Here is a 21,516-nt window from a genome sequence, read left to right on the forward strand (position 1 = left end):
TGCCTTTAACATGCTTGTTTGTCATTTTTTTTCTGATCTACTCAGTCAACTTGCCTTCTCTTGTCCATGTAGAATGTGGGACGGACACACAATGATATCAAACAGCAGAGTGATGACTTTTCTCCATTTAAATCAGCTGAATGGCTTATTGCAAGATTGGAGACGTGTATGATATGAATTCAAGAAAATAGCTAGTTTGAAAAATCACTCAAATCCAATTACTTTAGGATCTTTTCTAGGAGTACCAACAAATGTGTCCACACCATTTTAGAAGATCTTTGTAGAGTAAGAAAAAACCTGATCTCTTTCCATGCTTACTTTACTTTACTCGATGACATATCAAGGGCATGCAGGTATACAGGGGACAATTGCTTTTCATTTCATCACTTTTCAGGAGGTGTACAGACCTTTTTCAATGAGCTGTAAGGGGACCAACAAATTTATCCACATCTATCAGGTGTAATAAAAAAGACATTAACATGGCTAAACGCAAGGGTTTAAAGTGGCAACACATGTTTCTGACAGTCAGTTTATAGCCGTGTTTATCCAAAATTACCAAATTTCCGCAGCTTTTACTTCATAGGATGATTCAAGCAACAGTGTGATGCATGTTAATTCCACAGACAAAATATCATTGATTTAAAAGTTTTAGTTAAATTTCAACACAAAACTGTTCACAGAAAAATTGATATTAAAGAAAAGTTCTATTTAAGGCTTATATATCTTGTTTCATTTTTCTAAGTTTGTTAATACAGTTGTATTATGCGCATTAAAGCACACGTTCATTTCAAAACGGTTAACACGATCAGAAAACTGTTTGCCATCTCCTGTGTGAAAGCATGCACAGAAAGCGTTTGATAAGGTGCCACATGAGAGGTCGTGCAGCAAACTAAAAGAAGTGGCAGTTCAGGGTGATGTTTTTAGATGGGTGCAGAATTGGCTCAGACACAGGAAGCAGAGGGTGATGGTGTGAGGAACCTCATCAGAACTGGCCGATGTTAAGAGTGGTGACCAGCAGGGGTCAGTACTAGGACCACTGCTATTTTTAATATACATAAATGATTTAGATAGGAATATAAGTAACAAGCTGGTTAAGTTTGCAGATGATACCAAGATAGGTGGATTAGCAGATAATTTGTAATCCGTTATATCATTACAGAAAGACTTGGATAGCATACAGGCTTGGGCAAATTTGTGGCAGATGTAATTTAATGTCAGTAAATGTAAAGTATTACACATAGGAAGGAAAAATGTGAGGTTTGAATACACAATGGGTGGATGGAAAATCCGCCTTATGAGAAGGATTTAGGAGACGTAGTGGACTCTAAGCTATCGACTTCCAGACAGTGTTCAGAAGCCATTAAGAAGGCTAACAGAATGTCAGGTTATATAGCGTCTTGAGGTGTGGAGTACAAATCAAAGGAGGTTCTTCTCAAGCTTTATAACACACTGGTGAGGCCTCATCTGAAGTGTTTTGTGCAGTTTTGGTCTCCAGGCTACAAAAAGGACATAACAGCACTAGAAAAGGTCCAGAGAAGAGCGACTAGGCTGATTCCAGGGCTACAGGGGTTGAATTATGAGGAAAGATTAACAGAGCCGAGCCTTTATAGTTTAAGCAAGTTTAAGCACAAGAAGATTAAGAGGTGACCTGACTGAAGTGTTTACAAGTGTATACAATTATGAAGGGAATTAGTCAAGTGGATCGAACTGTTATTTCAAAATGAGTTCATCAAGAACACTCGGAATAAGCAACCAAGTTGTGTGGTAGACAGTAAGACTTTAGGGACTTTCAAAACTCGACTTGATGATTTTTTGGAAGAAATAAGTGGATAGGAGTGGCGAACTTTGTTGGGCTAAATGGCCTGTTCTCGTCTAGATTGTTCTAATGTCTAACAGTCCATGCTAACAGTCAGCTGCTTCCTTAATTAACACTCTGTTTTACAGGTACAGCTAAGAAAGTTCATTCTCATGTTATCTTACAGGTAAAAGGCTATATCAGACTCTAGGTAGCTATAATGAACTGATGTTGTATAGAAATTAGGCAAATGCTATATGAATTTAACATCAAACATTAACTTTCTAAGATTAGCTCTTACACAGTTCATTCATAAGAACTCATACTCTGGCAGAGTCTAAACTTAAAAAATGCATGTCATAAGCCCAGTTAACACTAAACCCCTCTAGAAAATCAATCAAATGCACTCTTGTTGTAGACTGCAATCATTTTTTTAAATTCTCCTGCTCATTTTAACTGTTTCTAGAGTACTATCACTTGACAAGAAAAGACTTTGTCACACTTTTAATGCAAAGATGCTTCTCTCTATGAAACTCCAGGCTGCCCAGTGGTGTGATGAAGGCATCTATCTGTTAGCCTCACAACCTGTGGATAAATTTCAGTCTCAAGAAGGCGCAGAGTCTGCCTTACAGGAGATTGAGAGGTTTTTGGAGACTGCTTCAGGCCAGAGGCTAGATGACATGGGATTGCTTTCTAAGGATTATGTCAGCATACTGAATGAAGAATTCAAGGTGAGTAAACTTAGGTTTCTACTCTTTAACAAGGAGGTAAATCCTAAGGAATGCCTAGTAACACACATATAACTCTCCTACTGAATTCTGTGATGCGACGAGCATAGTATTATCCATCCATCCATTGTCCAACCTGCTGAATCCGAACACAGGGTCACGGGGGGTCTGCTGGAGCCAATCCCAGCCAACACAGGGCACAAGGCAGGAAACAATATCGGGCAGGGTGCCAACCCACCGCAGGACACACACAAACACACACCAAGCACACACTAGGGCCAATTTAGAATCGCCAATCCACCTAACCTGCATGTCTTTGGACTGTGGGAGGAAACCCACACAGACACGGAGAGAACATGCAAACTCCACGCAGGGAGGACCCGGGATGCGAATCCAGGTTCCCAGATCTCCCAACTGCAAGGCAGCAGCGCTACCCACTGCGCCACCGTGCCGCCCCGCATAGTATTATTGATTTAGCTAAACTAATAATACAATGTCTATAATAAAGTACTAGCCGACGCCCGCTGTAGCATATGGCGGTGTAAGAATAGGAACGGAAAACGGTGAGAAAGGAATTCAGAAATCAAGTAGAAATAAATACTTCTTGAAAGGCGCAGTATGCATGTAGAATTTCCGGCCAAGTAGGATTACATGTGAAAGTGATAAATAAATCCGGCTTTCCGAATTTACGTACTATGGCCATGGCATCCTGATAGTTTTGTTGCATGTATCTTGGACTTCCTGGAAATGTGGATGGTAATACAGTATGATCATTTTGCCTACACATTTGTTGTTATTTTCAGTGTTTGCTTGCAGTGCGTCTGTATTCAAACATTGTATTGTTCCACACGTAGATCTTGTTGATGTAATCTGAGATAGTTGAGACGCGCGCCCTCTGTTTTAACATACACATCTACGACGAACTGTTGGAATAGTTTGCCTCTGGAGTGCAAAATACTAAATGTATTCCTCATTGCTAATCTGTAAAAAAAAAATGGCATTGAGTAAGCCTTATTCGCTTGGCGGTTCTTTTATCGGGAACATGTTGTAAATCTTTGTGTCAGCCAATGTCTCCGTAAGGGAATAAAAGTGGGTAAACTATAGAATCGCAATTCATATTGAACGTGGAAATCTGTTTATAGGAGTTGTGTATGGGATAGGTGCAAATGTCCCTTTCGGCAGGCATTTTGCCATCTTCTCCAATGAAAATTGCTGTAATGTCGGGGTATTGTATCGTCGTAAATCCTGCTCAGGGTTTTCCTTGAAAGCCATTCGTACAGATGCTGTTGGATTGAACTGAGCGATTTCATGCATGTGTTTGTATGATTTAGCGAAGGGGTTGATGGTTCTGAGCATGGAATCTAGCTGGAGAAGTACATTTTCGCTGCATGCAGAGTTTGCTTTATTTTGTAATGTTTGCTGTGTAAGAAGCTGTTGTAAAGACACAGGTGGCTCCCGCAAAGGTGGTAAAGCTACTTTACCGTTGTGGCAGCACCTCAAGTACTTGTTGGATGTATTACGCTCAGCAGGCCAGTATAGTGCAAGACATGGAAGTCTATGAATAGGAATCGAGAAATGCCGTGTCGGCTGCGTGTGGGCGGGACTGGTTTTGAAGTGGAAGCAGGACGAACCAGAAGATAAATATATATAAGAGATTCACCCCCTTGGAAGTTTACACATGCATTGTTACACAACATTGAATCACAGTGGATTTGATTTGGCTTTGTGACACTGATCAATAGAAAGAGACTATAAAAATGAAAAAAGATCTCTGCACAGTGGTCTAGAGGTTGGGAGTATGCACTTATTACAGCGCATTGCCACACCCACCACACGATAAACCACCCAGATTGAGATCCGAGTGCAGCCGTGCAACGGGTGACACCTCAGCGCCACACTGAAGAATGTGAGGTTTTTTATAGTGGCTGGAGTGCCAATCCTGCCACCAACCCCCAGATTTTCCCTGCTTGTTGGAGGACCTTGCAGGGCTAACAGTGATCTAAATTAATTACAAACATAAAACACAAAATAAGTATTTATTTAATATTAAATAAGTATCAGTATTTAGTAGATAGTAGGGAGCAGGTTGAGGAGATCCTGGAGAGGTGGAGATATGCTCTGTAGAGGAGAGGAATGAAGGTCAGTAGAAACAAGACAGAATACATGTGTGTGAATGACAGGGAGGTCAGTGGAATGGTAAGGATGCAGGGAGTAGAGTTGGTGAAGGTGGATGAGTTTAAATACTTGGGATCAACAGTACAGAGTAATGGGGATTGTGGAAGAGAGGTGAAAAAGAGAATACAGGCTGGGTGGAGAAGAGTGTCAGGAGTAATTTGTGACAGACGGGTATCAGCAAGAGTGAAAGGGAAGGTCTACAGGACGGTAGTGAGACCAGCTATGTTATATGGGTTGGAGACGGTGGTACTGACCAGAAAGCAGGAGACGGAGCTGGAGGTGGCAGAGTTAAAGACGTTAAGATTTGCTTTGGGTGTGATGAGGATGGATAGGGATAGAAATGAGTACATTAGAGGGTCAGCTCAGGTTGGACGGTTGGGAGACAAAGTCAGAGAGGCGAGATTGTGTTGGTTTGGACATGTGCAGAGGAGAGATGCTGAGTATATTGGGAGAAGGATGCTAAGGATAGAGCTGCCAGGAAAGAGGAAAAGTGGAAGGCCTAAGAGAAGGTTTATGGATGTGGTGAGAGAGGACATGCAGGTGATGGGTGTAACAGAACAAGATACAGAGGACAGAAATATATAGAAGAAGATGATCCACTGTGGTGACCCCTAACGGGAGCAGCCAAAAGAAGAAAAAGAAGATCAGTATTTAGTAGGTGGCAGCCATGACAGCCTTGAATCTGCCTTCACAGGTCACTCCCTCTGTCAGCTTTCAAAGTCTGCACACTGACATTTTCCTGCATTCCTCTTTGCAGGACTGCTCAAGCGTTGTCAGTTTGCATAGGGATTTTTTGTCCATTTACAAATTTTTAATAGAGCTGACATGTGGAATCGGCTGCAATGATGCCTCCATCTCCCTGTCCGTCTGTGGCACTTGATTTTGTGGTTTTCAACATACATACTGACTTGGTTCACAAAAGTGAAATATGCAGTATCAACCACCAGTGATAGAAATGTACGGTTACAACAGCTAACAAAACCAGCACTGTAGAAAAAACATTTCAGGTTTAGGCTAAAAACTCTTTGATCAGCCCATCTAAATGTGATCCAATTATGTATTCTGTATATTCGTTCAATTTCAATGTTTGTAAAGGAGCACACTTCAGTGAGAGCTGTGTAAGTTACATTCTGCATCGCGGAAATCGTAGGGCCCTAGATATTGCATCTGACACTACAAATGGGATAGTTTTGTGTATTAAGATTCCCACTCCCCAGTTCTCTTTGTATAGCTAGAGTGAAAAAGTTGTCCAGACCACTCTCTTTGCAATCAAAACTGATCCTTGCTTAATAAGTGAGTCTCCTGTAAAAATACTATCATGGCATTTAGACTTGTTAAGTACGAGAGTACTTTATTTCATGATTGAGACCCTTGACATTCAAGCTCACAAAGTTCATTATTTGGTCATTGAAATATTTCTTTTGAACTTTTGTTGACATTTTGTAGTCTTAGGTTAAGGTAGTAGTACATTGTACATATGATTCCTTTGACATAGCTCTGTCACTTGGCAATAATATGAAATCTTTGAAGTGTATTGTTATGTTGTCAGTAACGGTCATTGGGGTATAAGGGATAAAATAGAAGTAGCATTGTTTTCTTTCTCTCCAACCCCTACCCCATCCCCCTGTCCCCCCATTGTGCCTATGCAAAAGTGATGTAAAAGCCCCAAAAGATAAGATTGAATTCAGTGTTTTTATTTTTGCGTAAATCAGTTCTTGTACCCTTCTACTAATACAAATCAGTGCAATGAATTAAAAAAATACAGTTCTTAAGATGTAAGTGAAACTCGAGCAGACATTATATGTCCATTTGATCAAGAGAAGCAAGCCCTTTGAGTTGTAATGTTCTCATATTCTTGTGCTTCTTTCCTCACAAATCTGCAGGAGCGCATCCAGAAGGTGTTTCAGAAGCAGGACACAATGCAGGAAATGTTTGAGAAGCGGCGGATGAGCCTGAAGAAGTTGGCCATTAAACAGGCTCGTCCCGTTCAGCCAGTGGCTCCGAGGCCTGAGGCTTTCATCAAGTCTTCTCGTTCATCTCCAGGTATCTTAGTGACATAGAAAGAAACACAGGTGCTACATTAAGAGAGATATTTTAAAGTATTCTTTAAAAAGCTAGTCAATGAAACCAAAATGAAATTTGTCTCTAGTAGCTAGTTTAAAAAAATACTGGCTTCCATCTCATTTTACTGACTACACCAGTGAGACATTCTTGCTGGTATGGCTCTGGATTAAAGGGAGCTTTTGATCACATGAGGTGATGTCGGAACATATTATTTACAAGTGAGTTGAGGACTCTGTCATGAATACGCTCCACTCCCAGAAGACTCATTATAGAAATCATTATAGCAAAACAGTATGGCCTGGATCAAGCCTGCTTACAGTAAGAGGGAAAACTCACCACTAAAAAAATTCTTTCAATTTGCGAGCATTAGTCAGTCAAACCCAAGTCAAGGTAAAATGCTGAATAAGCCTGCAGGTTTGATAAGATTTAGGGAGTATACATTAGAACAATCAGGACGAGAACGGGCCATTCAGCCCAACAAAGCTCAGTCCTATCCACTTAATTCTTCCAAAATAGCATCAAGCCTGGTTTTGAAGGTCTCTAAAGTCCTACTGTCTACCAGATTACTTTTGTGCGACATTTATTCTTAACAAGTTTTCAAATGTGTTCCTTGGTTCTTGATAAACTCATTTTAAAGTCACAGTCTAAATCCACTGAACTAATTCCCTTTATAATTTTAAACACTTCAGTCATGTCTCCTCTTAATCTTCTTTTGTTTAAACTGTAAAGGCTCCGCTCTTTTAATCTTTCCTCATAACTCATCCCCTGTAGCCCTGGACTCAGCCTAGTCGCTCTCCTCTGGAACTTTTTCTAGTGCTGCTACGTCTTTTTTGTAGCCTGGAAACCAAAACTGCACACATGCAGACTGTTCAGTAAAACTCCTGTTCTTGCCAGGTGTTGCTCAATCTTATCTTTAATAATTCCTTCCATTAATTTTCCTGTGCTGCACATTAAGCTCGCTGGCCTATAGTTCCTTGGATCTGCCCGGTCACTCTTTTTATAGAGCGGGATAATATTTGTCATTTTCCAGTCCTTTGGAATTTGCTGTGTGCGCTGTGACTTCCTAAAAATATGTGCCAAGGGTTTATATATGTACTCATTAACCTCCTTAAGAACTCGAGGATAAATATTATCTGGCCTTGGTGATTTGTTTGATTTCAGCCTGGACCAGACAATATTTATCCTTGAGTTCTTAAGGAGGTTAGCAAGTGCATATATAAAACCTTGACTCATATTTTACTTGGAGAATTTTAAATACTCTAAAGTCTTTCTTCTGATTGCCATACCTCTTTCGTCCCTTAAGCCGATGTCACATTACACACCTTCTAGTTTGAGGGGATATCAAACTTAACCACTGCAGTTGTCACTTGGGTCAGACTACATGACCAGAAATCACAGGGTATGTCCAATTAGATTACTGTGAATTGACTTTTCAGCACAGTTTCACGTTTCCAAAGTATCTCGCGCTCACCCCTTTTTTGTACTGTCTTGACGGTACCGGTGACCATTCAGAGACTTTACAGGTATGCCACAGTCTCTGCCCTTTTTTGTTTTCTTCCATTCTGTCGTGGCATTTAAAATACATGACATCACAAAGATGAGCATCTGTTCTGTTTTTCAGGTCCAAAACAGCCATGTTCCTTATTCTTCGTAGCTACATTATATACATTGTACTTCCGGGTGCGTGTTCATTGTGAGTTTTCACGCGCATACAAGCCCACTCCTACAGCTTAGGACAAAATCAAGGAAAATCAAAACTGTTTGATTTTGTGTAGACGATTTGCATTCTGGTTGGACTGTGTCACTGGGTACGTCACACTACAAGACAGACGGTCATTGCGACTGCTTCAGACTCGCTAAGATTATGTAAAAGAAGTCTGCAACAGAAATTTGTTGGAAAAGTTTAGTTGGACCCATCTGAAATACTTCTTAAATGGGCTGCTCTCAAGTGTAATGAAAATTATGTGGCGTGACATCTTTACATATAATTTCAACTTGTTTTATTACTTCTTAGCCTTCATCCTTTCTGCATTTGTTTACCTACGGGTGTACGCCATTCCGCTTCTGCCTTTTCATGCGAACGACTGCTGTTGGTTTCTTTCAAAATATTACAAATCAGTTCTCTTTGTGAAAGCATCTGTACTGAAAGCAAATAGAAGGAAATACTGTGATATGTGCATAGTGGTGGCAGTGAGACTTCCATTGTGGGGAATAATTAACTTGTACGGCATGAGGTTCCAAGACCAGTCCCCTACCACTGCTTCAGAGTATGACAGTCAGAGGGTAATTTAAATTGTCTGTACTCTGATCATAACAATATGGCAGCTGTTGTTCTGTCTGGCTGTGATTTGTAACTCTCTTTGGGTGAAAGTGTCTTTTTTTTTTTTTTTTTTCCCCTCTCAGAAATAACATTTTCTTGCTTTTTACCCCAGGGTCACGCAGAGCTTCAGAGAACAGCTTGAGCCCAGATCATGATGCCTTACACAGACCAATCTTTCGGAAGGCAAGTCTGAGTGTTGGCAATGAGTACCATGTGCTCTTCTTTCATTTATTTTGACCAATAGCCTGCTGATGGGTCCTTTTTGTGATATGACTGCTTTGCTTCGTTGCATTTTACTTCTCAGTATTATCTACAACAAGTGCTGGCAGTTTGCTGAGGTTGCATTCATTCACACAAATACCACTTCTGAAGATAGACGTTTTCTCACATATCTGTTTGTGGGTGGTCTGTTTTTAAATTTAGTGACAAGGTAAGAAGACAAGATTAGAAATGTTTTTGCAGACTAACTCATGTGACTCTTCTCTTATGGTGAGACATCCTCACAGCTGTTAAATCAAACAGAGTCAATTCCACAATAAGGCTGTGAAGCAGTCAGTGGTAGATTTCACTTTAATTCTTTGCTGTTTTGCACACCTAGACCTTTAACAGATGTACAGTGCATCCGGAAAGTATTCACAGTGCATCACTTTTTCCACATTTTGTTATGTTACAGCCTTATTCCAAAATGGATTAAATTCATTTTTTTCCTCAGAATTCTACACACAACACCCCATAATGACAACGTGAAAAAAGTTTACTTGAGGTTTTTTGCAAATTTATTAAAAATAAAAAAACTGAGAAATCCCATATACATAAGTATTCACAGCCTTTGCTCAATACTTTGTCGATGCACCTTTGGCAACAATTACAGCCTCAAGTCTTTTTGAATATGATGCCACAAGCTTGGCACACCTATCCTTGGCCAGTTTCGCCCATTCCTCTTTGCAGCACCTCTCAAGCTCCATCAGGTTGGATGGGAAGCGTCGGTGCACAGCCATTTTAAGATCTCTCCAGAGATGTTCAATTGGATTCAAGTCTGGGCTCTGGCTGGGCCACTCAAGGACATTCACAGAGTTGTGCTGAAGCCACTCCTGTGATATCTTGGCTGTGTGCTTAGGGTCGTTGCAGTCATCTTTCCCTTTATCCTGACTAGTCTCCCAGTTCCTGCCACTGAAAAACATTCCCACAGCATGATGCTGCCACCATCATGCTTCACTGTAGGGATGGTATTGGCCTGGTGATGAGCGGTGCCAGGTTTCCTCCAAACGTGACGCCTGGCATTCACACCAAAGAGTTCAATCTTTGTCTCATCAGACCAGAGAATTTTCTTTCTCATGGACTGAGAGTCCTTCAGGTGCCTTTTGGCAAACTCCAGGCGGGCTGCCATGTGCCTTTTTACTAAGGAGTGGCTTCCATTTGGCCACTCTACCATACAGGCCTGATTGATGGATTGCTGCAGAGATGGTTGTCCTTCTGGAAGGTTCTCCTCTCTCCACAGAGGACCTCTGGAGCTCTGACAGAGTGACCATCAGGTTCTTGGTCACCTCCCTGACTAAGGCCTTTCTCCCCCGATGGCTCAGTTTAGATGGCCGGCCAGCTCTAGGAAGAGTCCTGGTGGTTTCGAACTTCTTCCACGTACGGATGATGGAGGCCACTGTGCTCATTGGGGCCTTCAAAGCAGCAGAAATTTTTCTGTAACCTTCCCCAGATTTGTGCCTCGAGACAATCCTGTCTCGGAGGTCTACAGACAATTCCTTTGACTTCATGCTTTGTTTGTGTTCTGACATGAACTGTCAACTGTGGGACCTTATATAGACAGGTGTGTGCCTTTCCAAATCATGTCCAGTCAACTGAATTTACCACAGGTGGACTCCAATTAAGCTGCAGAAACATCTCAGTGATGATCAGGGGACACAGGATGCACTTGAGCTCAATTTTGAAATTATTCCATTTTGGAATAAGGCTGTAACATAACAAAATGTGGAAAAAGTGATGCGCTCTGAATACTTTTCGGATGCACTGTACATACTCAGGCTTATACAGAAGGTCAATAATGGGGATTATGTCACAATATTGTGTTTTACCATTCAGCACTGTTCTGAAAAGGAAGTTTCAATGATCATGATAAAGACAGAAATCCACTGGTAAAATTCAGAAGATCTGTGACTGGAATACCCCAAACTTTACTGCCACCCCTTTATTGTTTCATTTTGTTTTACAGGGAGATGTAGACACAAGCATTAAAAACAGGAGTGAATCTGTGTCTGAAGAAGAAGAAAACCTTTCAGTGTTAAGAAGGTAAGAAGTGGTAGATTGCCTCTAAAACGTTTTTCTCTTGATGTGTCTGTTTCGCAAGCCCCAAGTTAACATCTTTCTCTGCCATGTAGACATGTAATGAACGAATTGATTGATACGGAGAGAGCCTATGTGGAAGAGCTGCTGTGTGTCCTGCAGGTATGTCATTTGCCCAGTCCCTGCCATCAAGATGCTTATCTCATTAATTGTTTTATACATATATAAGTGACAACCTGTTATATGACAATGCTTGTACTATTACTACCACTGCTACTATATGAGATTGCAGCCCCCAGCTCTCCAAATGCCATACTAAAAACAATTGGAAGCTACTTTCTCCATCAAAGAGAGAGACATTGACTGCCACTGGGAATTTGCTTAGCAGAATACAAGGCAAAATAGTGGTCCATAGCACAAAGACATGGTCACTCTGTAATTGCAATGTAGGCCAAAAGAGGAAGGTAATGAGACCTGGGGCCTTCTTATGCAAGCATGAAGTCTCACCTGATGCAATCCTCGTACGAAATTGCATCTAAATATATAAATAGTCCAGCTGAACATTTCTAAACCAGATTTTTTGGTACATTGCTTTAGTGAACAATATCCTAAGGATTATTTTCATATTTCTGTAATGTAGTAACGGACAGACGAAGTGACTTTCTTTATCTGTTCTGTCGTTCTAGTGCCTTATTTGCCATAATCTTAGTACCAACAGGCCATTGTGCCAAACACATTTTCGTAAGGCCTTTGCTGGCCGTAAACAGAGACTGATCAAACGGTTGTATATTGCAGGGCTATGCGGCAGAAATGGACAGCCCACTAATGAGCCATCTGCTACCCGCTGTGTTACACAACAAAAAGGACATCCTCTTTGGTAATATGACTGAAATCTATGAGTTCCACAACAGGTGATGCTTCAATCTCTCATCTTTATTCAGACATATCGCGCAAAGGAAGTTTGGTGCTGAATCCTTTCTCCCATTGTAGGATATTTCTTAAAGAACTGGAGAACTACGCTGACTATCCTGAGCTTGTGGGGAAGTGTTTTCTCCGAAGGGTAGGTGCTGCTGGCCTTTTACTGGGTAGCAGGGTGTTGTGAGCATGGGGTGCTACAAGAGAAAAGCCATGTCTGAGCTTCTAGAAATAGCCTGAGCCCACGGTACATTATATCCCAGGAAATATGCTTTGTCCTGAGTCCTTGGGAGACAATATGATAGTCAAAGACATGAGGTGCAACACAAAGTGAGGTTTTAATTAATTGGTTTCAATTAATTTTGCAACACCTGACTCTGTCACAAATTACTCCTGTCACTCTTCTCCACCCATTCCACCCTGCCTGTACTCTCTTTTTCACTTCTCTTCCACAATCCCCATTACTCTCTACTGTTGATCCTAAGTATTTAAACTCATCCACCTTCACCAACTCTACTCCTTGCATCCTCACCATTCCACTGACCTCCCTCTCATTTACACACATGTATTCTGTCTTGTTCCTACTGACCTTCATTCCTCTCCTCTCTAGAGCATATCTCCACCTCTCCAGGGTCCCCTCAACCTGCTCTCTACTCTCACTACAGATCACAATGTCATCAGCAAACATCATAGTCCACAGGGACTCCTGTCTAATCTCATCTGTCTACCTGTCCATCACCATTACAAATAAGAAAGGGCTCAGAGCTGATCCCTGATGTAATTCCATCTCCAATTGAACAATTGAGAAAGTGCAGTGCACCTGGCAGATGTTCCTCAGCTTTTCTGTTGCTTTATAGATTTTCACAGTTTTCTATTGTGTTCTGTGTTGCTTGTACAAAGTCCATCAAAGTTAGCGGGGCACTGCATATACAGGGTGAGTCAAAATTATGTTAACATATGAATGGTAGAAACAATTTATTTACAAAACATACTTCATATGTGCAAGATGATTTACATCCCCAAACAGTAGTTCCGCAAACGTTTGATGAACTACAGATGGCGAACAAAACACTTCCATCAAGCTTGCAACCACTCTTCTTTGCTCTAGTGTTAATCTGTCACCCATTGTGTACGTCTATCTGTAGAAGAAAAATAATCCATTACTGTTAACATAATTTTGACTCACCCTGTACAAAGAGGACACATGTCAGACTGAAATCTTAACTGCTTTGGCTGAATATTCCTTTCAGATGAAAGATTTACGAATCTATGAGAAGTACTGTCAGAATAAACCAAGGTCAGAGAGCTTGTGGCGGCAGTGCTCAGACTGCACTTTCTTCCAGGTAAGGAACAGGCATGATTTGACAGAAAGGCTTTGTGACAATAGTATAAAACGCTTCTGCCTCACTTTGCCTCCTCTTTGTTGTGTTCCTAAAGGAATGCCAAAGGAAGTTGGAGCACAAGTTAGGCCTGGACTCCTATTTATTAAAGCCTGTGCAGAGGATAACCAAATACCAGCTTTTGCTAAAGGTAAAAAATAAATGCTTCCTGTCCTGCAGTTTAGTGTGCTTAAATGAAGGCAAAAGATGATGGCAACCTTGTGTCTGTCTTTTAGGAGCTGCTAAAATACAGTAGGGGCTGCGAGGGAGCTGCTGATCTTCAGGATGCTTTGACTGGAATCTTAGGGATTCTTAAATCTGTCAATGACTCCATGCATCTCATTGCTATTACAGGATTTGATGTAAGTTCTGGTATCACTCTATGTAGTCATTCTGTACTTACGCCATCTTGACATCTTCATTTAAAAAGTTCAGTTATAAAACTTCCTGTGTGCTTCTGTCAGTAGTCATGTAACTAAATATTTACATTATACGGTGTGCTATATGAAAATCACCAAATTAAATGATCCTGTGGAAGTGTTATGCCATGTAAATTATGGTCTTCAAGACAGTGATGATATAGTGGCTTGTTCCTCCTGGTGGTGAGGTTAAACTCAGTACCCCAGCTTAAGCTTTCCTAGGGAAGATAAATCAGTGTGATCCCCCTACTAACTGGGGCATGTTCTCTTATTTCCTCTTTTCACAAATGGGGCCACCACTCCAGTCTGCCATTGCCACAGCACTGTCCCCTCCCTCAGCATTGAAAATATATGCTAACAAAAGCACCACCACAGTCTCTAGTGTTTCCAGCATTTCTGGTTGGATCACACCCACTCCTGTGCTTGTGCCTCTATGAAGCTTTTTAATGACTGCTATGATCTCAGGCACAGAGATTAACCCAGAACCAACCAAATCTTCTGCCATAGCCTCCTCTAAGGAGGGCATATCATTCAGGTTTAGGAATATCTCAAAAGTGTCCCTTCCACCTCTTGATAGTACTCTTGCTCAAAATTCCCACACTTAGCTGAGAACAGACTAGGTAGTGCCCTGAGTTGTCAGATAACTATTAGGCTGTCCCGAACTCATTCTCCATGGCCTCACCCAATTTTACCACACATGGGTTTTCACTTTGGCCTCTCCTGTAGCTGTTTTGTTTTTTTGGTGGCCAGTACTTTTTATTCATATCATTGCACTCAAGGCCTTTTTCTTAACCTTGACAGCCTTCTTTGTGGCCACAACTCCTTGCAGCTTTCTTCACTACTGAGTTCTTGAACTAAGTTCATTCACACTTTCTATCTGTAACATTTCCTGAGATGCCTTTGAAGCTGTTTCTGGAAGTGGTAGTTGAACTTATCACAAACAAAGGGATCTGCTAGCCATTCCCAGCACATCCTTAATACTTCTTTAGGATTCCAGGTCTGTCCAGCCAGCTTACCCCTAAGAGGTGATGAATCGACAACTTGGCATCTCTCTTTATAATCAGTATTAATAACATTCAGTCCCAGAGAAGATGACAAAGTTATAAAGTCAATCATTGACTACTGGCTAAGGTACTGAAGTACCAGGAATTGTAAGGAGCACAATGGTGCTCAAACATGGACCAGATTGTGTAGTGTGGCAGGTTGTTGGCTAGGCCTGGTATGAGTGTACCTGAACCTGGTGCTACTACTCCTTTATTTCCATGTGGGAGACACCTGTTTCAGCACCACAAGTGAGTTTTCCTTAAGTGTAAGTTGTGAAATGAACAGCCTCGACACATACAAAAAGGTTTGGGGCAGCCACCCATATATTGTCCCTGGCTGCAATGGTGTTTTTTTGAAGCACTCGTGCATTGTTTGAGTCCTGAACTGAACTATCTGGATGGTGAAATGATAGATAGATAGATAGATAGATAGATAGATAGATAGATAGATAGATAGATAGATAGATAGATAGATAGATAGATAGATAGATAGATAGATAGATAGATAGATAGATACTTTATTAATCCTCACAGGTGGCACAGTGGTAGTGCTGCTGCTTTGCAGTAAGGAGACTGTGGAAGATTGTGGGTTCGCTTCCCGGTTCCTCCCTGTGTGGATAGCGCTTTGAGTACTGAGAAAAGCGCTATATAAATGTAATGAATTATTATTATTATTATTATTAATCCCAAGGGGAAATTCACATACTCTAGCAGCAGCATACTGATACAAAAAAACAATATTAAAGCGTAATAAAAATGTAGGTAAAAACAGACAACAACTTTGAATAATGTTAATGTTTACCCCCCTTACCCAAACCCCTCCCCACCCCCGGGGTGGAATTGAAGAGTCACATAGTGTGGGGGAGGAACGATCTCCTCAGTCTGTCAGTGGAGCAGGACGGTGACAGCAGTCTGTCGCTGAAGCTGCTCCTCTGTCTTGAGATGATCCTGTTCAGTGGATGCAGTGGATTCTCCATGATTGACAGAAGTCTGCTCAGCGCCTGTCGCTCTGCCACGGATGTCAAACTGTCCAGCTCCATGCCTACAATAGAGCCTGCCTTCCTCACCAGTATGTCCAGGTGTGAGGCGTCCTTCTTCTTTATGCTGCCTCCCCAGCACACCACTGCGTAGAAGAGGGCACTCGCCACAACCGTCTGATAGAACATCTGCAGCATCTTATTGCAGATGTTGAAGGACGCCAGCCTTCTAAAGAAGTATAGTCGGCTTTGTCCTCTCTTACACAGAGCATCAGTATTGGCAGTCCAGTCCAATTTATCATCCAGCTGCACTCCCAGGTATTTATAGGTCTGCACCCTCTGCACACAGTCACCTCTGATGATCACGGGGTCCATGAGGGGCCTGGGCCTCCTAAAATCCACCACCAGCTCCTTGGTTTTGCTGGTATTCAGGTGTAGGTGGTTTGAGTCGCACCATTTAACAGAGTCATTGATTAGGTTCCTATACTCCTCCTCCTCCTACCCACTCCTGATACAGCCCACGATAGCAGTGTCGTCAGCGAACTTTTGCACATGGCAGGACTCCGAGTTGTATTGGAAGTCCGACGTATATAGGCTGAACAGGACCGGAGAAAGCACAGTCCCCTGCGGCGCTCCTGTGTTGCTGACCACAATGTCAGACCTGCAATTCCCGAGACGCACATACTGAGGTCTGTTTGTAAGATAGCATGATGGCGGCTTTAAAGGTCAAAACCAGAAGTAATGTCATCCGTGGCACTGGAAGTGGCGTCATTGATGGTGTGTCAAGTAGGTTTTCCCGTATCTAGCCTGCAGAGATAACAGAAGCAGGATTAGTGCACCCTGCCACCCCCTGGTCTGGAGGGTAATTACCTCCACTTGGTCCACTCAGCTTCCACCTACTCGCATATGTGTGACAAAGTGTAACTACCAGACATCTCCAGCACCCTGGGGCCTAGAACTGAATTTTCAGAGTGTCACCTTCGTTGATGGAGCCCATTTGACTCCTGCCAAATGTTGATGGTATTTTTGTTCAATTCTAGGGAAACTTAAATGACCTTGGCAAATTGTTAATGCAAGGATCTTTCAATGTATGGACGGAACACAAGAAGGGGCACTCAAAGGTCAAAGACTTGGCTCGCTTTAAACCCATGCAAAGACATCTCTTTCTTCATGAGAAGACCTTGCTGTTCTGTAAAAAGAGAGAAGAGAATGGAGAAGGCTACGAAAAGGCACCTTCATATAGCTTCAAGCATTCATTAAATGTGAGTTATATTAGCCAGATGGCTCTCATTCATATAGCGTTTTCATTTTGTCATGGCAATGCCAGTGTTCTGAGGAAGTTTCTTTGTCTTTTCCTCATCCTAGTCTCTGTGAAGATAAACTCTTATGGAAGTGTTATGCTACAGGTTTTATAATGAATCTACACTCTTACGTATATTAAATGATAAATTCTGTTAAGTAGATGGATTCCAAGCTACAATAACAACAACATTTATTTCTATAGCACGTTTTCATACAAATGATGTAGCTCAACTTGATGAAAGAAAAATATAAAAAATGAGATTAGGTAATACTAAGTAACAACAAGTTACCATATAGAAAACTTTCTATCTTAGACATTAGCCCTAAGTTTAATTAGATGACAGTGTAAAGATTTAACAGGTTGAACAAGTTTGAGAACCCCTCTCAGCCTGCATAATAATTGACTCTCCTTTCAACAATAAAGATAACAGTGGTATGTCTTTCATTTCCTAGGAACATCTGAGTACTGCGGTGTTTTCCAAACAAAGATTTTTAGTGAAGCAGTATTTAGTTGTATGAAATTAAATCAAATGTGAAATACTGGCTGTGCAAAAATGTGGGTGCCCTTGTCATTTTGCTGATTTGAATGCCTGTCACTGCTCAATGCGGATTACTTGCAGCACCAAATTGGTGTGATGAGCTTGTTAAGCCTTGAACTTCATAGACAGGTGTGTCCAGTCATGAGATATAAAGGTATTTAAGGTGGTCAATAGCAAGTTGTGCTTCCTTCCCTTTGACTCTCCTCTGAAGAGTGACAGCATGGGATCCCCAAAGCAACTCTCCAAAGATCTGAAAACAAAGATTGTTCAGTCTCCTGGTTTAGGTGAAGGCTACAAAAAGCCATCTCAGAGGTATAAACTGTTAGTTTCAACTGTAAGGAATGGAATCAGGAAATGGAAGGCCACAGGCACAGTTGCTGTTAAACCCAGCAGGTCTGGCAGGCCAAGACAAATAAAGGAGCGGCATATGCACAGGATTGTGAGAATGGTTACAGACAACCCACAGATCACTTCCAGAGACCTGCAAGAACATCTTGCTGCAGAAGGTGTATCTGTACATCGTTCTACAATTCAGCCCAATTTGCATAAAGAACATCTGTATGGCAGGGTGATGAGAAAGAAGCCCTTTCTGCACTCACGCCACAAACAGAGTCGCTTGTTGTATGCCAATGCTCATTTAGACAAGCCAGATTCATTTTGGAACAAAGTGCTTTGGACAAAAATTGAGTTATTTGGTTATAACAAAAAGCACTTTGCATGGTGGAAGAAGAACACCGCATTCCAAGAAAAACACCTGCTACCTACTGTCAAATTTGGTGGAGGTTCCATCATGCTGTGGGGCTGTGTGGCTAGTTCAGGGACTGGGGCCCTTGTTAAAGTGGAGGGTCGGATGAATTCAACCCAATATCAACAAATTCTTCAGGATAATGTTGAATCATCAGTCACAAAGTTGAAGTTACACAGGGGTTGGATATTCCAACAAGACAATGACCCAAAACACAGTTCAAAATCTACAAAGGTATTCATGCAGAGGGAGAAGTACAATGTTCTGGAATGGCCGTCACAGTCCCCTGACTTGAATATCATCGAAAATCTATGGGATGATTTGAAGCAGGCTGTCCATGCTCGGCAGCCACCAAATTAAACTGAACTGGAGAGATTTTGTATGAAGAATGGTCAACAATACCTCCATCCAGAATCCAGACACTCATTAGAGACTATAGGAGGACAGCGTCTAGAGGCAAAAGGAGGCTCAACTAAGTATTGATGGAATATCTCTGTTGGGGTGCCAAAAATGTGCACCTGTCTAATTTTGTTATGATACATATTGCATATTTTCTGTTACAGTAATCCAATAAACTTAATGTCACTGCTGAAATCCTACTGTTTCCATAAGGCATGTCATATATTAAAAGGAAGTTGCTACTTTGAAAGCTCAGCCAATGAGAAACAACAATCCAAAGAATTAAGAGGGGTTCCCAAACTTTTTCACATGACTGTATTATGCATAAACAACACATTGGCTGGATTGGTAAACACCCAACCATCCATACATTTTCTGCTACTTATCCACATCCGATTTGCAGGGGCAGCGATCTAAGCGAAGATGCCCAGGTATCCCTGTTACCCATCACCTCCTCCAGCTCCTCTGAGGGCAAACTCAGGTGTTTCCAGGCCAGCTAAAAGATATAACCTGTCCAGCATGTCCTGGGTCTTTCTAAAGCTCTTCTCCCAATTGAACATTCCCTAAACACCTCCCCAAGGAGGCATCCAGGAGGCATTTTAATCAGATGCTCAAACCTCCTCAGCTGGCAGCTTTCAAAGCAGAGTATCAGCAGCTCCACTTTGAGCTCCTCCCGAGTATTAGTGCTCCTCAAACTATCTCTAAGGCTGAGCCCAGACACCCTGCGATGGACATTCATTTCTGCCGCTTGTATCCATGATCTAATTCTTTTGGTCACTACCCAAAGCTTATGTGAGCTTAGGTGAGGACAGGGGCACAGATCGACTGGTCTAAATCGAGAGCATTGCCTTTCATTTCATCTCTGTCTTCACTATGACTGCAAGTACAACATCCAAATAACTGCAGACGGCTCTTTATTCCACCTGTGAATCTCCCTCTCCCTTCTTTCCTCACGCATTAACAAGACCCTAAGATACTTAAACTTATACATTTGATGCAGCGCCTAATCCCCAACCTAGAGATGGCTCTCCACATTTGGAACTCCAGATTTGGAAGTGTTAATCCTCATTCTGCAAATCACTGCAAATTCTTGGGTCATAAAACTGAACACTGTCTTCTCCTTTGCTGTGCCTTGAAATTCTATCTATAGAAATTATTAACAGACTTGATGACAAAGTCTGGGACTTGACTTAATGCTGGCAATGTGAACCAAGTTTTCACTCTGGTTGTACAGAGACCAGATACCGTGAAACAACAGGACTGAATGTCCCCCTAATGTTGGATCACACTCTCTGGTTCCCTTTTTTAAAGATGGGAAGCACCAACCCAGTTTGCCTATCCAGTGCCACCATGTTGAAGAGGCCTGTCAGCCAAAACGGACCACCAACATCCAGAGACTTCATGAGTTCAGGGCAAATATCATCCAGCCCTGGAACCTTGCTACCAAAGATTTTTTTAACTACCTCAGCTACAGTGATGGCCAGCATTAATGACCCATCAAATGTCTGTGCGAGGGGAAAGAGTTGGCCCTATGTTTCGTGGCCTGGACTAAAGCTGAATTGTTCCTCATGCCAGCTCTGCTTGAAATAAATTCATAAATTACCTTCTGTGTCTCAGGCATTAATTTGACTGTATTTTTAGAGGGGAAAAACATTTTGTTTAGATCAGTAATGTATGTCTTTAAAGACAGAATGGCATCAAAGATACCATCTAAGTTGAGTCCGGGGATTAATATTCCAGCTGCACTGGAATTTGTATCTAATTTTTGAGGGCATTGTTCTGTAACTTTTTTTGTATTGCTTATTTGTTACTTATTTTATTAAATGTTTTTGTGTGAACAGATGAGTGCTGTTGGAATCACTGAGAATGCAAAAGGAGATAATAAAAAGTTTGAAATCTGGTGTAATGCCAGGGAGGAGGTGTACATCATTCAGGTTAGTTACTAAAGAGCAGTACTTGACAGAATGGGACTTGAGCTCAATTGCAAGTTAGCCGCATCTCCCACTTCTTCCCTTTAGGCTCCTACGCCAGACGTAAAATCTGCTTGGGTGAACGAAATCAGGAAGGTGTTGACGAGCCAACTCAATGCTTGTCGAGGTAAGAGATGTGGTGTTGGAATAGACCTGTCTTTCTCAACCTGCTGTGCTAATCACTGTCATTTAATTTCAGAAGCAAGCCAACAGCGATCATCTGAGCAGTATCCTCCACCTGGCACACCCATCAGTTCCAGGTTGGTGAGACCGGCAAATTAATACAAACCTTGATTAGTTCTGAACAAATTAAATGTCAGGAAGCTAAGTGACAGGTGGTTGATAAGTGGTAGTGCTGACAATAGGCCCAACATACATAGATAGATAGATAGATAGATAGATAGATAGATAGATAGATAGATAGATAGATAGATAGATAGATAGATACATAGAT

The 21,516-nt window shown here is 41.6% G+C and overlaps 1 protein-coding gene across 12 annotated transcripts in view; it reads left to right on the plus strand.

Moving 5' to 3' along the window:
* mcf2la (mcf.2 cell line derived transforming sequence-like a) overlaps window positions 1-21,516 on the plus strand; it is a 324,509-nt gene that overhangs the window by 280,791 nt on the left and 22,202 nt on the right. For 11 of the 12 annotated variants that reach the window (XM_051926314.1, XM_051926317.1, XM_051926322.1 and 8 more), the window contains exons 12-25: window positions 2,335-2,526; window positions 6,582-6,741; window positions 9,195-9,269; window positions 11,308-11,380; window positions 11,470-11,536; window positions 12,170-12,285; window positions 12,365-12,434; window positions 13,540-13,632; window positions 13,727-13,819; window positions 13,905-14,030; window positions 17,148-17,369; window positions 20,934-21,026; window positions 21,111-21,189; window positions 21,262-21,322. In XM_051926314.1, coding sequence (XP_051782274.1) covers window positions 2,335-2,526; window positions 6,582-6,741; window positions 9,195-9,269; window positions 11,308-11,380; window positions 11,470-11,536; window positions 12,170-12,285; window positions 12,365-12,434; window positions 13,540-13,632; window positions 13,727-13,819; window positions 13,905-14,030; window positions 17,148-17,369; window positions 20,934-21,026; window positions 21,111-21,189; window positions 21,262-21,322 — 1,520 coding nt within the window. The remainder of the gene's footprint in view (window positions 1-2,334; window positions 2,527-6,581; window positions 6,742-9,194; window positions 9,270-11,307; window positions 11,381-11,469; window positions 11,537-12,169; window positions 12,286-12,364; window positions 12,435-13,539; window positions 13,633-13,726; window positions 13,820-13,904; window positions 14,031-17,147; window positions 17,370-20,933; window positions 21,027-21,110; window positions 21,190-21,261; window positions 21,323-21,516) is intronic. The other variant, XM_051926315.1, reaches the window with a different exon arrangement.

The sequence above is a fragment of the Erpetoichthys calabaricus genome, chromosome 4 (assembly GCF_900747795.2).
Source record: "Erpetoichthys calabaricus chromosome 4, fErpCal1.3, whole genome shotgun sequence".
NCBI classification, from domain to species: domain Eukaryota; kingdom Metazoa; phylum Chordata; class Cladistia; order Polypteriformes; family Polypteridae; genus Erpetoichthys; species Erpetoichthys calabaricus.